The 17,922-nt window shown below is 36.8% G+C and overlaps 10 protein-coding genes and 6 non-coding genes across 16 annotated transcripts; 11 read left to right on the top strand and 5 right to left on the bottom strand. All coding sequences in view use genetic code 11, as the record gives it.

Moving 5' to 3' along the window:
* Nucleotides 1-505: 505 nt before the first annotated feature.
* Nucleotides 506-868, top strand: ndhC (NADH-plastoquinone oxidoreductase subunit 3). The gene has a single exon. The coding sequence runs from the start codon at nucleotides 506-508 to the stop codon at nucleotides 866-868; it is 363 nt and encodes a 120-aa protein (YP_008239254.1).
* Nucleotides 859-1,596, top strand: ndhK (NADH-plastoquinone oxidoreductase subunit K). Its single transcript has one exon. It carries the CDS (start codon nucleotides 859-861, stop codon nucleotides 1,594-1,596), a length of 738 nt encoding a protein of 245 aa, YP_008239253.1.
* A 100-nt stretch (nucleotides 1,597-1,696) lies between these two features.
* ndhJ (NADH-plastoquinone oxidoreductase subunit J) lies at nucleotides 1,697-2,176 on the top strand. Its single transcript has one exon. It carries the CDS (start codon nucleotides 1,697-1,699, stop codon nucleotides 2,174-2,176), a length of 480 nt encoding a protein of 159 aa, YP_008239252.1.
* A 571-nt stretch (nucleotides 2,177-2,747) lies between these two features.
* trnF-GAA lies at nucleotides 2,748-2,820 on the bottom strand. Its single transcript has one exon. It is a non-coding gene; the product is annotated as a tRNA-Phe (tRNA).
* A 384-nt stretch (nucleotides 2,821-3,204) lies between these two features.
* trnL-UAA lies at nucleotides 3,205-3,869 on the bottom strand. Its single transcript has 2 exons — nucleotides 3,835-3,869; nucleotides 3,205-3,254 (listed from the first exon to the last, which is right to left on the bottom strand). It is a non-coding gene; the product is annotated as a tRNA-Leu (tRNA).
* A 613-nt stretch (nucleotides 3,870-4,482) lies between these two features.
* On the top strand, nucleotides 4,483-4,555 carry trnT-UGU. Its single transcript has one exon. It is a non-coding gene; the product is annotated as a tRNA-Thr (tRNA).
* Nucleotides 4,556-4,856: 301 nt separating this feature from the next.
* rps4 (ribosomal protein S4) lies at nucleotides 4,857-5,462 on the top strand. Its single transcript has one exon. It carries the CDS (start codon nucleotides 4,857-4,859, stop codon nucleotides 5,460-5,462), a length of 606 nt encoding a protein of 201 aa, YP_008239251.1.
* A 311-nt stretch (nucleotides 5,463-5,773) lies between these two features.
* Nucleotides 5,774-5,860, bottom strand: trnS-GGA. Its single transcript has one exon. It is a non-coding gene; the product is annotated as a tRNA-Ser (tRNA).
* A 620-nt stretch (nucleotides 5,861-6,480) lies between these two features.
* On the top strand, nucleotides 6,481-8,476 carry ycf3 (hypothetical chloroplast RF34). Its single transcript has 3 exons — nucleotides 6,481-6,612; nucleotides 7,364-7,591; nucleotides 8,318-8,476. Exons 1-3 carry the CDS (start codon nucleotides 6,481-6,483, stop codon nucleotides 8,474-8,476), a joined length of 519 nt encoding a protein of 172 aa, YP_008239250.1.
* A 675-nt stretch (nucleotides 8,477-9,151) lies between these two features.
* Nucleotides 9,152-11,404, top strand: psaA (photosystem I P700 apoprotein A1). Its single transcript has one exon. It carries the CDS (start codon nucleotides 9,152-9,154, stop codon nucleotides 11,402-11,404), a length of 2,253 nt encoding a protein of 750 aa, YP_008239249.1.
* Nucleotides 11,405-11,429: 25 nt separating this feature from the next.
* Nucleotides 11,430-13,634, top strand: psaB (photosystem I P700 apoprotein A2). Its single transcript has one exon. It carries the CDS (start codon nucleotides 11,430-11,432, stop codon nucleotides 13,632-13,634), a length of 2,205 nt encoding a protein of 734 aa, YP_008239248.1.
* A 146-nt stretch (nucleotides 13,635-13,780) lies between these two features.
* Nucleotides 13,781-14,092, top strand: rps14 (ribosomal protein S14). Its single transcript has one exon. It carries the CDS (start codon nucleotides 13,781-13,783, stop codon nucleotides 14,090-14,092), a length of 312 nt encoding a protein of 103 aa, YP_008239247.1.
* Nucleotides 14,093-14,259: 167 nt separating this feature from the next.
* Nucleotides 14,260-14,316, top strand: trnfM-CAU. The gene has a single exon. It is a non-coding gene; the product is annotated as a tRNA-Met (tRNA).
* Nucleotides 14,317-14,477: 161 nt separating this feature from the next.
* On the top strand, nucleotides 14,478-14,549 carry trnR-UCU. Its single transcript has one exon. It is a non-coding gene; the product is annotated as a tRNA-Arg (tRNA).
* A 135-nt stretch (nucleotides 14,550-14,684) lies between these two features.
* Nucleotides 14,685-16,199, bottom strand: atpA (ATP synthase CF1 alpha subunit). The gene has a single exon. It carries the CDS (start codon nucleotides 16,197-16,199, stop codon nucleotides 14,685-14,687), a length of 1,515 nt encoding a protein of 504 aa, YP_008239246.1.
* Nucleotides 16,200-16,290: 91 nt separating this feature from the next.
* Nucleotides 16,291-17,665, bottom strand: atpF (ATP synthase CF0 subunit I). The gene is made up of 2 exons: nucleotides 17,507-17,665; nucleotides 16,291-16,698 (listed from the first exon to the last, which is right to left on the bottom strand). The coding sequence occupies exons 1-2, from the start codon at nucleotides 17,663-17,665 to the stop codon at nucleotides 16,291-16,293; spliced, it is 567 nt and encodes a 188-aa protein (YP_008239245.1).
* Between the last annotated feature and the right edge of the window lie 257 nt (nucleotides 17,666-17,922).

Here is a 17,922-nt window from a genome sequence, read left to right as displayed (position 1 = left end):
AATATTCTGTCTCATAGTTCTGAAATAGAGTTCTTTATTTTTATTTTATAGTATTACTTCTCATTAATTATACTGCATAGATTAGTCCTACTATCTTAATTAGGTTCTAATTTAGTAGTATTCTCATTTTTATTTAATAGTCTCTTATTATTTTATTATTAAATATTAAATAAAGGATAGAGCTATTCTTTTTTCTAGAGATTCTAGAGAAAGCGAGACAAAGTGAAACGAGAAAGTTTTCTTTATATAAGAATTAGATCTACATACACCATATCTAAATAGAATGGAAATCCAAAAGAAAGGGAGTTGGGATTCCATTGGATGAATCTTTAAAGAAGATGCAGCACAGAGGAAACAAAGGCTAAACTTAAACTAAGCGCTTTTGTTTGAACAAAAAAGATTCTTGTTTCACCGAGGAAAAGAGAGAAGTTCTGGATAAATTGACAATGCTGAATTGAATTGACTAATTTAAGTTCCGCCTATTCCACATTAATGGGAGTACATTATGTTTCTGCTTCACGAATATGATATTTTTTGGACATTTCTAATAATAGCAAGCCTTATTCCTATTTTGGCATTTTCGATTTCAGGACTTTTAGCCCCGGTTAGTGAAGGACCAGAGAAGCTTTCTAGTTATGAATCGGGTATAGAACCCATGGGAGGGGCTTGGGTACAATTCCGAATACGCTATTATATGTTTGCGCTCGTTTTTGTTGTTTTTGATGTGGAAACCGTCTTTCTATACCCTTGGGCAATGAGTTTCGACGTATTGGGTGTATCCGTTTTTATCGAAGCTTTGATTTTCGTGCTTATCTTAGTTGTTGGTTTAGTTTATGCATGGCGAAAAGGAGCCTTGGAATGGTCTTAACTGAATATTTAGACAAAAAAAAAGAAGGAAAAGATTCTATTGAGACAGTTATGAATTTGATTGAGTTTCCCTTACTTGACCAAACAAGTTCCAATTCTGTTATTTCAACTACACCAAATGATCTTTCGAATTGGTCAAGACTCTCCAGTTTATGGCCCCTTCTATACGGTACCAGTTGTTGTTTCATTGAATTTGCTTCATTAATAGGCTCACGATTCGACTTTGATCGTTATGGATTGGTACCAAGATCAAGTCCTAGGCAAGCAGACCTAATTTTAACAGCCGGTACGGTAACAATGAAAATGGCTCCCTCTTTAGTGAGATTATACGAGCAAATGCCTGAACCAAAATACGTCATTGCTATGGGAGCCTGTACTATTACAGGGGGAATGTTCAGTACGGATTCCTATAGTACTGTTCGGGGAGTTGATAAGTTAATTCCTGTGGATGTCTACTTGCCGGGCTGCCCACCTAAACCGGAGGCAGTTATAGATGCCCTAACAAAACTTCGTAAGAAGATATCGCGAGAAATAGTTGAGGATCAAACTCTATCTCAAAATAAAAATAGATGTTTTACTACCAGTCACAAGCTTTATGTTAGGCGCAGTACTCATACAGGAACTTATGAGCAAGAATTGCTCTATCAATCACCATCTACATTAGATATATCTTCTGAAACTTTTTTCAAATCCAAAAGTTCAGTACCTTCCTACAAATTAGTGAATTAGGAGAGGGGCTCTTTTGTGTAGAAAAATAAAAAGCAGGGCAATCTTTCAAACTTGCATCCGAAATGTGAAATATTTATACAAAGAGGGAGAGATGAAGACAATGCAGCAGGGTTGGTTATCTAATTGGCTAGTCAAACATGAGGTGGTTCATAGATCTTTGGGCTTTGATCACCGAGGAATAGAGACTTTACAAATAAAAGCAGGGGATTGGGATTCCATTGCTGTCATTTTATATGTATATGGTTACAATTATTTACGCTCCCAATGTGCTTATGATGTAGCACCCGGTGGATCTTTAGCTAGCGTGTATCATCTTACGAGAATACAATATGGTATAGATAATCCAGAAGAAGTCTGCATAAAAGTCTTTGCCCAAAAGGATAATCCTAGAATTCCGTCTGTCTTCTGGATTTGGAGAAGTGCCGATTTTCAAGAACGCGAATCTTATGATATGGTGGGAATCTCTTATGATAATCATCCGCGCCTTAAACGTATCCTAATGCCTGAAAGTTGGATAGGCTGGCCCTTACGTAAGGATTATATAACCCCCAATTTTTATGAAATACAAGATGCTCATTGAATGATAAGAAATTCATGCTCACTTATACAACACAACTCCAGATTTTATTCAAGTCAAGGAATATTTTTAGGTTCTTTTCCTAGATGAAACGGAATACCTATTTATAATTAATTCCTAATTATACAAAAGCATTCCAGATAGACTGAGCAAAAAAAGGGTTTCATTTGGATTCCCCTATTTTGAAAATCGCATATTAATTTCCTTCATATGAACAGAAAAATAGGATGACTCAAAGAAGTTCTCTACCAGGAACTTTGTACCGCGCACATTACTTAGCACAACTAGGAAAATAAGATAAGATAAAGATAAGCAAGACTAAAAAAATATTCGTCGGAATAGCGGAATACAAAATTAAGAAACGCAAAAAAATAAAGGGGAATCTCACCCCCTTCTTTATCATAAAGAAAAGATATATTTTTAAACTTCTTTAAAAAGAAAAAGAAGTGCCTCTATATTTATATTATAGATTTATCCACTTAGATGAATAAATATTATTAATGAATATGTATCACAATCCATCTCGAGGTATTTGGATCAATACCTATTCGGTGGATCTTTTTTTTTTTTTCTCTGCCAGGAACCAGATTTGAACTGGTGACACGAGGATTTTCAGTCCTCTGCTCTACCAACTGAGCTATCCTGACCTTTTCTTGTGCATCATCCTAGTAGAGTATTTGTATCTATGTCAATTAAAAGGACTAAAAATTAATTAAAGTATTTCAAATTTAAAATTTGAAAATGGGGGGGGTAGTCCTATGCATTGTGCATGGTTTACTTAAATAAAACTTAAAAATAGAGTGAATAACCAAGATTTCTTGCCGATACTCTAATAAAAAAGAAATCTATTCAATGAATAGGATAAGATCCATTGAGTTCTCTTCGCATTCCTTTGTGAAAGAGTAGAATGAGAAAGCTAATGAATCTTAAACCCATTGCATTGATAAAAAGAAAAAAAGTGCATTGATAAAAAGAAAAAAAAAGAGGATAAATAATAATAATATAGTATAGTTAGGGAATAAAAGAGGATTTGGGGATAGAGGGACTTGAACCCTCACAACTTATAAAGTCGACGGATTTTCCTTTTACTAGAAATTTCATTGTTGTCAGTATTGACATGTAGAATGGGACTCTCTCTTTGTCCTCGTCCGATTAATCCACTTTTTTAAAGATCTCGAAAACTTTGAATTTTAATTGAAGAATTTGATTATTCAATATTCGATTGGAGTGGATTCACAATAATGAAAAAAAAAATTATGATATGAGTTTTTTATTTCATAATCATTATCATTTCTAATTTCATTTTTAAAAAAGATAAAGAACCTATATTATAATTAGAATATAATATGAGTTCTGTGATTAATCGTTTGCTATGTCAGTATCTATACGTGTTTATTAAATGTATAAGGTATAAAACCCCTCTTTCTCTAATTTAGAACTAGAAGGAATTCCACTAACAACACAACGTAATTAACTCGATTCGTTAGAACAGCTTCCATTGAGTCTCTGCACCTATCCTTTTCCTTTGTATTCTAGTTCGAGAACCCCTTGTTTTCTCAAAACACGGATTTGGCTCAGGATTGCCCTTTTTTAATTCCAGGGTTTCTCTGAATTTGGAAGTTACCACTTAGCAGGTTTCCATACCAAGGCTCAATACAATCAAGTCCGTAGCGTCTACCGATTTCGCCATATCCCCATTTCCCTCTTCTTTGAGACCAGGATTCCTTGTGTAATTTCATCCATCTCTTAGTTTTTTTTTGAATCATTGAGTTCATCACTCAACGTAGTCTAGCAGTTCAGTTCGACTCTATTTGAGAGACCTCGCTTGCTTATTGCAATTCAGAATTGAATTGATTCTATCCTTGATGTATTTGCAATTCAATCCGAATCAATATATCCAAAAGTTTTTATCTCCCCCACCTCCCGTCTTACTTTTTTATAGTATTCAAAATTATACTATAACGCTTGATATTTATTCTTTTTTTCTAATCAGAATTAGCAATTTTATTTACTCTGACTCTATGTTCCCCTTAGTGAAATATTAATCCTCAAATTATTAACAAATAATAAAGTCTATAATGATCGAATGAAAATACCAATAAATTCTATAATTTTATTTTTTAATATCCTATAGTTAAGCATATCAAGCTAACTTTATCTTTAAGAAGTTTTAGTATTTTTTTATTTTTATAAGTATAACTTCAAATTTAGAACTAGTTAATAGCTAAGATTAATAACTAATATCTGAGATTTTACGGATTTCCTATACTATACCTATTTCTATTTGTTACACTATTTCCGTTATGTAAGCCCACTTAGCTCAGAGGTTAGAGCATCGCATTTGTAATGCGAGGGTCATCGGTTCAAATCCGATAGTCGGCTTTTTTTTCTCTATCGATGTTCTACGAACAAGAATCTCTTTTTTTCCGAATTAAATGGAGAATCCAGGATCTTTTATGTTTTTTACCTTACAATTTTGCTAGATACAAAACAATAAAATAAATAATATATATACAAAAAAAAAGATTTTGATGAAATTCCATTTTTTGGGGTACTTTAGTTGATTTTACTCTGTTTATCCTGTAGTTTAATTCAGTTTTAATTTCGATGTATTCTGTAATGTAAATACAATGAAATTAATTGTGTAAAATGAAATTTCAATAAAATAAAAAAAGGAGTCTTCATGTCCCGTTATCGAGGACCTCGTTTAAAAAAAATACGCCGTCTGGGAGCTTTACCAGGACTCACTAGAAAAACACCTAAATCCGGAAGTAATCTTAAAAAAAAATTCAATTCTGGGAAAAAGGAGCAATATCGTATTCGTCTTCAAGAAAAACAGAAATTGCGTTTTCATTATGGTCTGACAGAACGACAATTACTTAGATATGTACATATCGCTGGAAAAGCAAAAAGGTCAACAGGCCAGGTTTTACTACAATTACTTGAAATGCGTTTGGATAATATCCTTTTTCGATTGGGTATGGCTTCAACCATTCCTGGGGCCCGCCAATTAGTCAACCATAGACATATTTTAGTTAATGGTCGTATAGTCAATATACCAAGTTTTCGTTGCAAACCCCGAGATATTATTACTACGAAAGATAACCAAAGATCAAAAGGTCTGGTTCAAAATTATATTGCTTCATCGGACCCGGGGAAATTGCCAAAGCATTTGGCGATTGACACGTTGGAATATAAAGGACTAGTAAATAAAATCCTAGATAGGAAGTGGGTCGGTCTCAAAATAAATGAGTTGTTAGTTGTAGAATATTACTCTCGTCAGACTTGAACTTAACGAAAAAAGGAAAGGTTCATAGAATTTTCTTCCCCTTCCCCTTTCCCCGAACTAAATCGCCCTAAGACCATTACCATTAATTTGTATTTTCCCATCAACTAGCTAAAATTGATTAACCCTAGGATTAGGATCCTTTTTTCTTTTTTCCTCTATGTGTATTTTACATACCACAGTAATTTGCTATAGAGAATTTCTAATTTCTATTAAATCAAAATAAGATAATATAAGATATTATATTATTGCTGGAAAAAATTGTTATTTGATTTGATACATTGTGATCCTTAACGTTGATGAATTAAGAAAAACGGAAAGAGAGGGATTCGAACCCTCGGTAAACAAAAGTCTACATAGCAGTTCCAATGCTACGCCTTGAACCGCTCGGCCATCTCTCCTACATAACTTATTATGGAAAATAAACTGAGTGAATAGCGAGTTTTCTTATTCCTGCAGTACAGGTACAACCGCAACCACTCGGGGGTTCCATAGTTCTATTGGAAAAATTCCTTTTGATCTAAGTGGAAGGATACAGGATTTTTTACTAGAAATTGCGCTCGCTATAAAATAAAAGTTTTAATTTGGGTTTTCCCGCAACTAAAGAAAAAGAAAATGGAAGAATTCTTCTTATTGCATAATAAAATAAAGAAACCTTAGAATTCCGTTTGCATAAGATACGCTACACCATACTATCGAAATCCAAAATAGGGTATGAGACAATTAATAACTTTGAAAACACGAAATAGTTGATAACATAAGTTGTTGTTCAGAAATAGGAAAGTGGAATGAAATCCAGTCTTAGTCAAATATTTCATATCTCTTCGTGTCCAAGCAGAAGGAAAAGGATACAATTTGAGCTGAGCGGAAAATCCATATCTCTCTTATCCATTTAAAGCATATGGATTTAGAGTAGAGCATATGGATCAATCTATTTATAATTATAAGAATCGAATGTGTTTGTTTTTATGTTATTTTGTGAAGGAATGAAAACAATTCTATATAGAATGGGTTGGGAATTATGCCTAGATCCCGTGGAAATGGAAATTTCATTGATAAGACCTCCTCAATTGTAGCCAATATTTTATTGCGAATAATTCCGACAACCTCAGGAGAAAAAAAGGCATTTACTTATTATAGAGATGGTGCGATTTGACTCTTTTTTTTGCTTTTTTTTAGCCCTACCTATACCTCAGTCTTACGAAAAAGAGAGGGGGGTTGGCATAGAGAGAACCAAATTTGTAAAGCAAACAAACCCACGCTTCGGGAAGGTGAGGCGAACTAACAATTCCTTCCGTCGTGTATCCTCGATTGATGCGGCTTCAGATACTTCAATTGTAGATTTGAGTATTGAGCGAAAGGTTACACCTACAGGATATGGTATGGTATGGATTACAGGCCAATCCTACTCTATTAGTATCCGTAGGCAGCATAGGGGAGAAAAGCACTACACCTAGAAATAGGAATCAACAAGAGAAAAACTTTGTTAGAAATTACCCCTTTCCTGATCGGTATCAGGGCTGGGAAGAATGGTTGGGATAACAAACAACCATCAGGTTTGTACTTTGGATACCCCTATAACCATCAAAGATCGTTGAAGTAGCTAATTCCTCTAAATAGGAGGCGTTGAGAACAAAGAAATTATTGGAGCTATCGTTTTCCTCTAGCATTAATAGAATTCATTGGTGTTAAGAAAAACCTCTTGTGGGAAGGTTGGCTAGAGATTTCTTGGAAAAATACCAGCCCCTTTCGGTTCATAATGAGACGGGACTAATTCTATTTTGATTCTATAGATTATTTCGCTTAGTACTATTATGTACAGAAGGGAGGAGCCGTATGAGATGAAAACCTCATGTACGGTTTTGGAACGGAGATTTTTTGAATAGAATGAACGACCGTAACGGATGTTGGCTCAATCCGAAGGAAATTATGCGGAAGCTTTGCAAAATTATTATGAAGCTACGCGACTAGAAATCGATCCCTATGATCGAAGTTATATACTCTATAACATAGGCCTTATACACACAAGCAATGGAGAGCATACAAAGGCTTTGGAATATTATTTCCGGGCACTAGAACGAAACCCCTTCTTACCGCAAGCTTTTAATAATATGGCCGTGATCTGTCATTACGTGCGACTATCTCCACTATAGAAAGAAAAAAAAAAAGAGAGGATCAAATTTTCTAGTAAATACTAGAAAAAAAGGGCTTTCTACATAGGGATCGTAAAAACAACGATTTTTCCCTATCAGCTGTAGGAAGGAAGGACACTTCACGAGAATCAAAAAACGAAGAAAGTATGGCCTATACTACTACTCTATGGATAAAGTTTCTCAAATTGATAGAGAAAGCACCGTAAAGATCAATTAGTGAGCGACTGGGTCGATACAACTAAAAAAAACTGCTTACTTATCCCATGATATGGGGCAAAATTTAGGAATCCGCTTATGTAATAGAGCCGATCCACTAAGGGATTAAGCAGCGGTGTAGTATCAGATCCCAAAGATAGTAAGTTCTTTTTTCTTTCTTATGGAAAAAAGTCTTTTTCAAGGATTCTATAGAGATTTCATATATGAAACCGGGATAGTTACCTTTCAGAAAATTTGAACGAAGGCTCTATATCTATCTATGCTTCATTCTTCTGAAGGTGGGAAAAAAGATCAAACTGATTATTGATAAAAATTAGGGTTTGAAACTTAGGTAATTAATTTCTTCTGCTTAACCCAAGAACAAATTGGATCGATTTTTGATAAATCGAATTCAGTTAAGATAGGGGAAATTCAGATAGCAATTTCTGAGCCGTATGAGGTAGGAAACTCTCAAGTACGGTTCTAAGGGAAGGAACTTCCTATTCCGACCGAGGAGAACAGGCCATTCTACAGGGTGATTCGGAAATTGCGGAAGCTTGGTTTGATCAAGCTGCTGAATATTGGAAACAAGCTATAGCGCTTACTCCGGGAAATTATATTGAAGCACAGAACTGGTTGAAGATTACGAAGCGCTTTGAATTTGAATAAGACCATGCTCCTTCTTTTTCATAAAATGGGTGGTTTGGTTGTTGATCCATTAATCAAATAAATTAGGTCGTAAGATCGAATCAAGAATTTCATTATATCCATTTCTTATACCTTCTATTTTATATGATATTTCATAAGAATAAACCATAGGGATAGGGTCTAGAATAGAAGTAATAAAGTGAATAAAAAGAGGGGGCAATCTAAATATTGCTAATATATTAGGACCATCTTATTAATAATTCTAATGAGTTATCTTGGAATTTAGAATCAAATAAAAAACCCTATATTATGCTCAAGGAAAGTAGATATAGATAGGAGCTTATGCCCTCAAAAAAAATACACTAGTTTCTTAAATTAAAAATAAAAAAGATTTTTTTCTTACGTCGAGAAATATTTGTTTTTCAAGATAAACAATGTCCGTTAGGCACCTAATCTTTATGTCATAATAGACCCGAACACTTGCCTCGGATTGACTTCAATATATAATTGCTCCAGTGAATAACTAAAAAAAAATAGAAGGATGGTAGATAGTAAAGAAAAGAACTAATCACAATATCTATCTTTCAAAATCTATCTTTCAAAATCTATCTTTCAAAATATATATCTTTCAAAGATTCACTAAAAAGACAGTTGGCGGGTCTCTTTGTATGTCTTGTCCGGAAAGAGGAGGACTTAATGATTATTCGTTCGCCGGAACCAGAAGTAAAAATTGTTGTGGATAGGGATCCTGTAAAAACATCTTTTGAGGAATGGGCCAGACCCGGCCATTTCTCAAGAACACTAGCTAAGGGCCCTGATACTACCACTTGGATCTGGAACCTACATGCTGATGCTCACGATTTCGATAGTCATACTGGTGATTTGGAGGAGATTTCTCGAAAAGTCTTTAGTGCTCATTTCGGGCAACTTTCCATTATCTTTCTTTGGTTGAGTGGCATGTACTTTCATGGCGCCCGTTTTTCCAATTATGAAGCATGGCTAAGTGATCCTACTCACATTGGACCCAGTGCTCAGGTAGTTTGGCCTATAGTAGGGCAAGAAATATTGAATGGTGATGTAGGCGGGGGTTTCCGAGGAATCCAAATAACCTCTGGTTTTTTTCAGCTTTGGCGAGCATCTGGAATAACTAGTGAATTACAACTCTATTGTACTGCAATTGGTGCATTGATTTTTGCAGCGTTAATGCTTTTTGCTGGTTGGTTCCATTATCACAAAGCCGCTCCCAAATTGGCCTGGTTCCAAGATGTAGAATCCATGTTGAATCACCACTTAGCGGGATTATTAGGACTTGGGTCTCTTTCTTGGGCGGGGCACCAAATTCATGTATCTTTACCAATTAACCAATTTCTTGACGCTGGGGTGGATCCTAAAGAGATACCACTTCCTCATGAATTTATCTTGAATCGGGACCTTTTGGCTCAACTTTATCCTAGTTTTGCCGAAGGAGCAACCCCTTTTTTCACTTTAAATTGGTCCAAATACGCAGAATTTCTGACTTTTCGCGGAGGACTAGATCCAGTAACCGGTGGTCTCTGGCTGACCGATATTGCGCACCATCATTTAGCTATTGCTATTCTTTTCCTAATCGCAGGTCATATGTATAGGACCAATTGGGGTATTGGCCATGGACTTAAAGATATTTTGGAGGCTCACAAGGGCCCATTTACAGGACAAGGCCATAAGGGTCTTTATGAAATCTTAACAACGTCATGGCATGCTCAATTATCTCTTAACCTAGCTATGCTAGGCTCTACAACCATTGTTGTAGCTCATCATATGTATTCTATGCCTCCCTATCCATACCTAGCTACTGACTATGGTACACAACTTTCCTTGTTCACACACCACATGTGGATTGGCGGATTTCTAATAGTCGGTGCTGCTGCACATGCAGCAATTTTTATGGTAAGAGACTATGATCCAACTACTCGATACAACGATCTATTAGATCGCGTCCTTAGACACCGCGATGCAATCATATCCCACCTTAACTGGGTATGTATATTTCTAGGTTTTCACAGTTTTGGCTTGTACATTCATAATGATACCATGAGTGCTTTAGGCCGTCCACAAGATATGTTTTCGGATACTGCCATACAATTACAACCTATCTTTGCTCAATGGGTACAAAATATCCATGCTACTGCGCCTGGCGTAACAGCTCCTGGTGCAACAACAAGTACTAGCTTAACGTGGGGAGGCGGCGAGTTAGTAGCAGTAGGTGGCAAAGTGGCTTTGTTACCTATTCCATTAGGAACCGCAGATTTTTTAGTCCATCACATTCATGCATTTACCATACATGTGACTGTATTAATACTTTTGAAAGGTGTTTTATTTGCTCGGAGTTCCCGTTTGATACCCGATAAAGCAAATCTAGGTTTTCGCTTTCCTTGCGATGGGCCTGGCCGAGGGGGAACATGTCAAGTATCCGCCTGGGATCATGTTTTCTTAGGTTTATTCTGGATGTACAATGCAATTTCGGTAGTCATTTTCCATTTCAGTTGGAAAATGCAGTCGGATGTTTGGGGTACTATAAGTGATCAAGGGGTGGTAACTCATATTACAGGGGGAAACTTTGCACAGAGTTCCATTACGATTAATGGGTGGCTTCGAGATTTCTTGTGGGCACAGGCATCGCAAGTCATTCAGTCTTATGGTTCTTCATTATCTGCATATGGTCTTTTTTTCTTAGGTGCTCATTTTGTCTGGGCCTTCAGTTTAATGTTTTTATTCAGCGGCCGTGGTTATTGGCAAGAACTCATTGAATCTATCGTTTGGGCTCATAACAAATTAAAAGTTGCTCCTGCTACTCAGCCTAGAGCCTTGAGCATTATACAAGGACGCGCTGTAGGAGTAACCCATTACCTTCTGGGTGGAATTGCCACGACATGGGCATTCTTCTTAGCGAGAATTATTGCAGTAGGATAGTGGCTAGGAGGATTTGAAAGGCATTATGGAATTAAGATTTCCCAGGTTTAGCCAAGGCTTAGCTCAGGACCCCACTACTCGTCGTATTTGGTTTGGTATTGCTACCGCACATGATTTCGAAAGTCATGATGATATTACTGAAGAACGTCTTTATCAGAACATTTTTGCTTCTCACTTTGGGCAATTAGCAATAATCTTTCTATGGACGTCCGGAAATCTGTTTCATGTAGCTTGGCAAGGAAATTTTGAATCATGGATACAGGATCCTTTACACGTAAGACCTATTGCTCATGCGATTTGGGATCCTCATTTTGGTCAACCCGCTGTGGAAGCCTTTACTCGAGGAGGTGCTGCTGGTCCAGTGAATATTGCTTATTCTGGAGTTTATCAGTGGTGGTATACAATAGGATTACGCACCAATGAGGATCTTTATACTGGAGCTCTTTTTCTATTATTTCTTTCTACGCTGTCCTTAATAGCGGGTTGGTTACATCTACAACCCAAATGGAAACCAAGCCTTTCGTGGTTCAAAAACGCGGAATCTCGTCTCAATCATCATTTGTCAGGACTTTTCGGGGTAAGTTCTTTGGCTTGGACAGGACATTTAGTTCATGTTGCTATTCCCGCATCCAGGGGGGAGTACGTTCGATGGAATAATTTCTTAGATGTATTACCCTATCCCCAGGGGTTGGGACCCCTTTTGACGGGTCAATGGAATCTTTATGCCCAAAACCCTGATTCGAGTAATCATTTATTTGGTACCGCTCAAGGAGCGGGAACTGCCATTCTAACTCTTCTTGGGGGATTCCATCCACAAACACAAAGTTTGTGGCTGACCGATATGGCTCACCATCATTTAGCTATTGCATTTATTTTTCTCATTGCCGGTCACATGTATCGAACTAACTTCGGAATTGGGCACAGTATTAAAGATCTTTTAGAAGCGCATACTCCTCCGGGGGGTCGATTAGGGCGTGGGCATAAGGGCCTTTATGACACAATCAACAATTCGATTCATTTTCAGTTAGGTCTTGCTCTAGCTTCTTTAGGGGTTATTACTTCCTTAGTAGCTCAACATATGTACTCTTTACCTCCTTATGCATTCATAGCACAAGACTTTACTACTCAAGCTGCTTTATATACTCATCACCAATATATTGCAGGGTTCATCATGACAGGGGCTTTTGCTCATGGAGCTATTTTTTTCATTAGGGATTACAATCCGGAACAGAATGAGGATAATGTATTGGCAAGAATGTTAGACCATAAAGAAGCTATCATATCTCATTTAAGTTGGGCTAGCCTCTTTCTAGGATTCCATACCTTGGGCCTTTATGTTCATAACGACGTCATGCTTGCTTTTGGTACTCCAGAAAAGCAAATCTTGATCGAACCTATATTTGCCCAATGGATACAATCTGCTCATGGCAAGACGACATATGGGTTCGATATACTCTTATCTTCAACGAATGGCCCCGCTTTCAATGCGGGTCGAAGCCTATGGTTGCCCGGATGGTTGAATGCTGTTAATGAGAATAGTAATTCGCTTTTCTTAACAATAGGACCTGGGGATTTCTTGGTTCATCATGCTATTGCTCTAGGTTTGCATACAACTACATTGATTTTAGTAAAGGGCGCTTTAGATGCACGCGGTTCCAAATTAATGCCAGATAAAAAGGATTTTGGATATAGTTTTCCTTGTGACGGCCCAGGGCGCGGCGGTACTTGTGATATTTCTGCTTGGGACGCATTTTATTTGGCAGTTTTCTGGATGTTAAATACCATTGGGTGGGTTACTTTTTATTGGCATTGGAAACATATCACATTATGGCAGGGCAACGTTTCACAATTTAATGAATCCTCCACTTATTTGATGGGATGGTTAAGAGATTACCTATGGTTAAACTCTTCACAACTTATCAATGGATATAATCCTTTTGGGATGAATAGTTTATCGGTATGGGCGTGGATGTTCTTATTTGGACATCTTGTTTGGGCTACTGGATTTATGTTCTTAATTTCCTGGCGGGGGTATTGGCAGGAATTAATTGAGACTTTAGCATGGGCTCATGAACGCACACCTTTAGCTAATTTAATTCGCTGGAGAGATAAGCCCGTGGCTCTTTCCATTGTGCAAGCAAGATTGGTTGGATTAGCTCACTTTTCCGTGGGTTATATATTCACTTATGCAGCTTTCTTGATTGCCTCAACATCAGGCAAGTTTGGTTAATTTAGTTTGTTTTTTTGTACTGTATCAGCACCTAGTTCATTACTCTTGATAGAGAGGGAGGATCTGCCTTTTTAGATTTCTTTTTCTATTTATTTTTCCATCTAGGATTAGAACCGTATACTTGGTAATAATAGCAACGACACATTATGGCAAAAAAAAGTTTGATTCAGAGGGAGAAGAAGCGGCAGAAATTAGAACAGAAATATCATTTGATTCGTCAATCTTTAAAAAAAAAGATAAGAAGCAAAGTTTCTCCCTTGAGTTTGAGTGAAAAAACGAAAATGCGAGAAAAATTGCAATCCCTACCGCGTAATAGTGCACCTACACGCCTTCATCGACGTTGTTTTTTGACCGGAAGACCTAGAGCTAACTATCGACATTTTGGGCTATCCGGACACGTACTTCGAGAAATGGTTTATGAATGTTTGTTACCGGGTGCAACAAGATCCAGTTGGTAAGGATAAAATACCCTTTCGTATTTGTATGGATTTCTGGAATTGATAATCATAGAGGAGCCCTCTTTACCATTCTGTATAAATGGACTATTCTATTTGTATAGATATTGGTAGAGGGGCGTATCCAACCCTCTTTTATCCACTAGTTACCCCTCTTTAGTTTAAGAGTATAGAGCAGTTTGGTAGCTCATAAGGCTCATAACCTTGGGGTTGCGGGTTCGATTCCCACTACCGCCTCCATACTCCTTCTTTATGATATATGCATGATATAATATATACATCATGCATTTGTATCTGGATTTTTTGATTTCCTAAAAGAGTTTTGGTCTAACAGTTTTTTCTCGGAAGAAGCAAAAAAATAAAAGAAAGAATAAAATATGAAAGAAAAGCGTCCATTGTCTAATGGATAGGACAGAGGTCTTCTAAACCTTTGGTATAGGTTCAAATCCTATTGGACGCAATCTTATTTCTATCTATTCTTTAAATAACTATACTAAACTAAAAACAAAGAAAACTTTTTTGCATGATTCAAATGAAAAAGCTTTCTCAACGATTCCTATTCTACTAACAAGAGTAGACATGCAAAATTTATTTGTTACTGAAGAGAAAACCGTTCCAGCTGTTCCTGAATAGCTTCCTTCAAAAGGATTTCCGCTTGCTCGGTGAATGTCTTGCTAGAAGATATAATTTCTTGGAATTGAGGTTTAGTATCTTTTAGATGTTTACGTAACTCATCCAGAAATTTATTTACCTGTTCAATTTCTAACGAATCAAGATATCCTCTTGTTCCGGTATAAATAGTAGCTATCTGCTCTTCCACTGGGAGAGGATTTGCCTGGGATTGTTTAAGCAATTCCCTTAATCGTCGACCCCTTGCCAATTGATTCTGACTTGTTTTATCGAGAGCAGAGGCGAATTGTGCAAAGGCTTGTAACTCTGCGAATTGCGCTAGTTCCAATTTTGATTTGCCAGCTACTTGTTTCATGGCTTTAATTTGAGCCGCGGATCCTACTCTGGAAACAGAAATACCCACATTAATAGCGGGTCGAATTCCGGCATTGAATAGATCCGCAGATAAGAATATTTGTCCATCTGTAATGGAGATTACATTAGTAGGAATATAGGCGGAAACGTCTCCAGATTGAGTCTCAACTATTGGTAAAGCGGTCATACTTCCTTCGCCTAAAAGAGAATTTAATTTAGCGGCTCTTTCTAAAAGGCGTGAATGCAAATAAAAAACATCCCCTGGATAAGCCTCACGTCCGGGAGGTCTTCTTAATAGAAGGGACATTTGGCGATAAGCTTGTGCCTGTTTGGAGAGATCATCATAAATTATTAAAGTATGCCGTTCGCGGTACATAAAATACTCAGCCAGGGCTGCTCCCGTATAAGGAGCGAGGTATTGTAATGTAGCAGGTGAATCCGCCATTTCAGCTACTACAATAGTGTATTCCATGGCCCCCTCCTCATGGAAAGTAGTTACTACTTGAGCTACGGAGGATGCTCTTTGACCGATAGCTACATAAACACATATTACACCTTGCCCTTTTTGATTGAGAATTGTATCTGTGGCTACTGCTGTTTTGCCAGTCTGTCTGTCCCCAATAATTAACTCTCGCTGACCGCGCCCTATAGGGATCATCGAATCGATAGCAATAAGCCCTGTTTGAAGAGGTTCGTATACGGAACGCCTGGAAATTATACTTGGAGCAGGAGATTCAATTAAGCGAGATTCGGAAGCTATAATTTCGCCTTTCCCATCAATAGGTTTAGCCAGAGCATTTACAACACGACCCAAGTAAGCCTCACTCACGGGTATCTGAGCAATTCTTCCTGTTGCTTTTACAAAACTTCCCTCTTGTATCATCAACCCATCGCCCATTAATACAATCCCAACATTTTTGGATTCCAAATTCAGAGCAATACCCCTAGTACCTTCTGCAAATTCGACTAATTCACCTGACATTATTTCACCAAGACCTATAATACGAGCAATCCCATCCCCCACTTGAACTACGCGACCTATATTCTCAATCCCTACTTTCCTATTATATTGTTCAATACGTTCGCGGAGAATTTTATGAATTTCGTCGACTCGAAGGGTTGCCATTAGTGTTTCTTGACTCTTTTTTCGGAAGCAAGGGGAAAAATAATGCCTAAATTCTAAACGAAAGTAGAAGTTCAAGGCCTAATTAATTTAATTATTTCTTCCATTCCAGGGACCCGAGAATGCCAATATTAGCACGAATCGTACGGAAATGTAACTCGGTATTCAAACAACTATTCAGAGTTCCTAGAGCTCCTTGTACGGCCTGTTGGAAAACCCGCTGTCGGACCTGATTCATTGCCCTTTGTTTTTCAAAATAAAGGGTTTCGTTTTTAGACTTTTCCAATTGTTCCAAACTAATAGAAGTAGCATTAATCAAATTTGCTTTTTCTCGTTCTATCTCAGAGTATCCATTCATTCGATACTCATCCGCTTCTAGTTCGACTTTCTGTAATCGAATCCGAGCTTTTTCGAGTTGCTCAATGGTCCCTCTACGCAATTCTTCTGAATTTCGAATAGTACTCAAGATCCTCTGTTTTCGATTATCTAATAAATCTTTTAATGAAAGTAGATTATTTTGTAAGTTTACAACTTTTATGATCTCTTCCCGAACCAAACATGAATCTTTCGATTCATTTGGCTCTCACGCTCCTTTTTTTTTTTCTATAGCTATTTCCATATCTTTTTTTTAAGTAATGAGCCTATCCTCTATCTTCTTTTTTATGTTTATATTTCAATATACCGAAACCTATATAAGACTAGATAAATATTAAGAGGACTCTTCCGCCTAGATAAAAATATATCATGGTCAGCAAAGTTGTTTCTTTATTTTTATTTGCCCTCTAGTTAATAATTTCAATTTCATTAAGAAAAACTAACTAAATAAATGGAAAATGAAAATTAATAGAATTCTTTTTTATTTTTTTTTCTTCAAATCCAAAAAATTTCTCTTTTTTATACATAGGTCGTCGATTCGGCATTGGTTAAAAAAGGGCAGGGTGCCCCCTTTTTTTTCTAGTAAATAGTTCAAACCATTTTATCGATATGAGTGTTCTATATCAGATAAATTTTACATTAGCTATTTCCCGTTTAAATTGGTACTAATACTAATATAGTTGTAGAAAGAGTACCTCTTTTTGCCTGGACTTCAAGCAGTTTAGCTTTAACCGTGTTAATGGTCTCACATTCTTGGTTTATAGAGAATCAAAGTTGATTTACCAATGAGTCGCGAAATGCTATGGTTCTTCCATATGATTTCTGAATTTATTCAGAAGTAATTCGTCGAGATCGTGCACCCTTTTCTTATTTATCCGAAAAATACTAAAAAATATTATAAAGTGCAGCCGGATAGATCCAATCTATTCTTGAAATAGACAACTCGCACACACTCCCTTTCCAAAAAAAATCAAAACACCAACCACTACAGTTAGATTTATTAGATTTGTTGCTAAAATATCGGTATTAAGCCCGAAACTGCCAGCGGATGGCCAGTGAGCTAAAAAAACGAAAGAATGGGTTACATTTTTCATATGCTCTCCTCTTATAGATAGGACGAACAAAGAACAAAGTTTTTCGATCACTTACTTCGCTCGCCCTTTTTTGATCGGTTTTTTTAATGCAAATAGATTCAATCTAGTAATTTCTTTTAGATTAAGTCTTACGTCTTGTTTGACCGGTGAAAGACTTCCTTTGTTGAAATGTTCTGTTCCCAAAATTCCTAAAATAAAAGGAAAAAACTTTCCACTTTCCTAAACTAAGGACGGGAAATAAGAAGGTGAGCATATCT

The sequence above is a fragment of the chloroplast genome of Triticum urartu (assembly GCF_003073215.2).
Source record: "Triticum urartu chloroplast, complete genome".
Classification (NCBI taxonomy): Eukaryota; Viridiplantae; Streptophyta; class Magnoliopsida; order Poales; family Poaceae; genus Triticum; species Triticum urartu.
The sequence above is the reverse complement of the archived record's forward strand: the minus strand, read 5'-3'. Positions and strand labels throughout refer to the sequence as shown.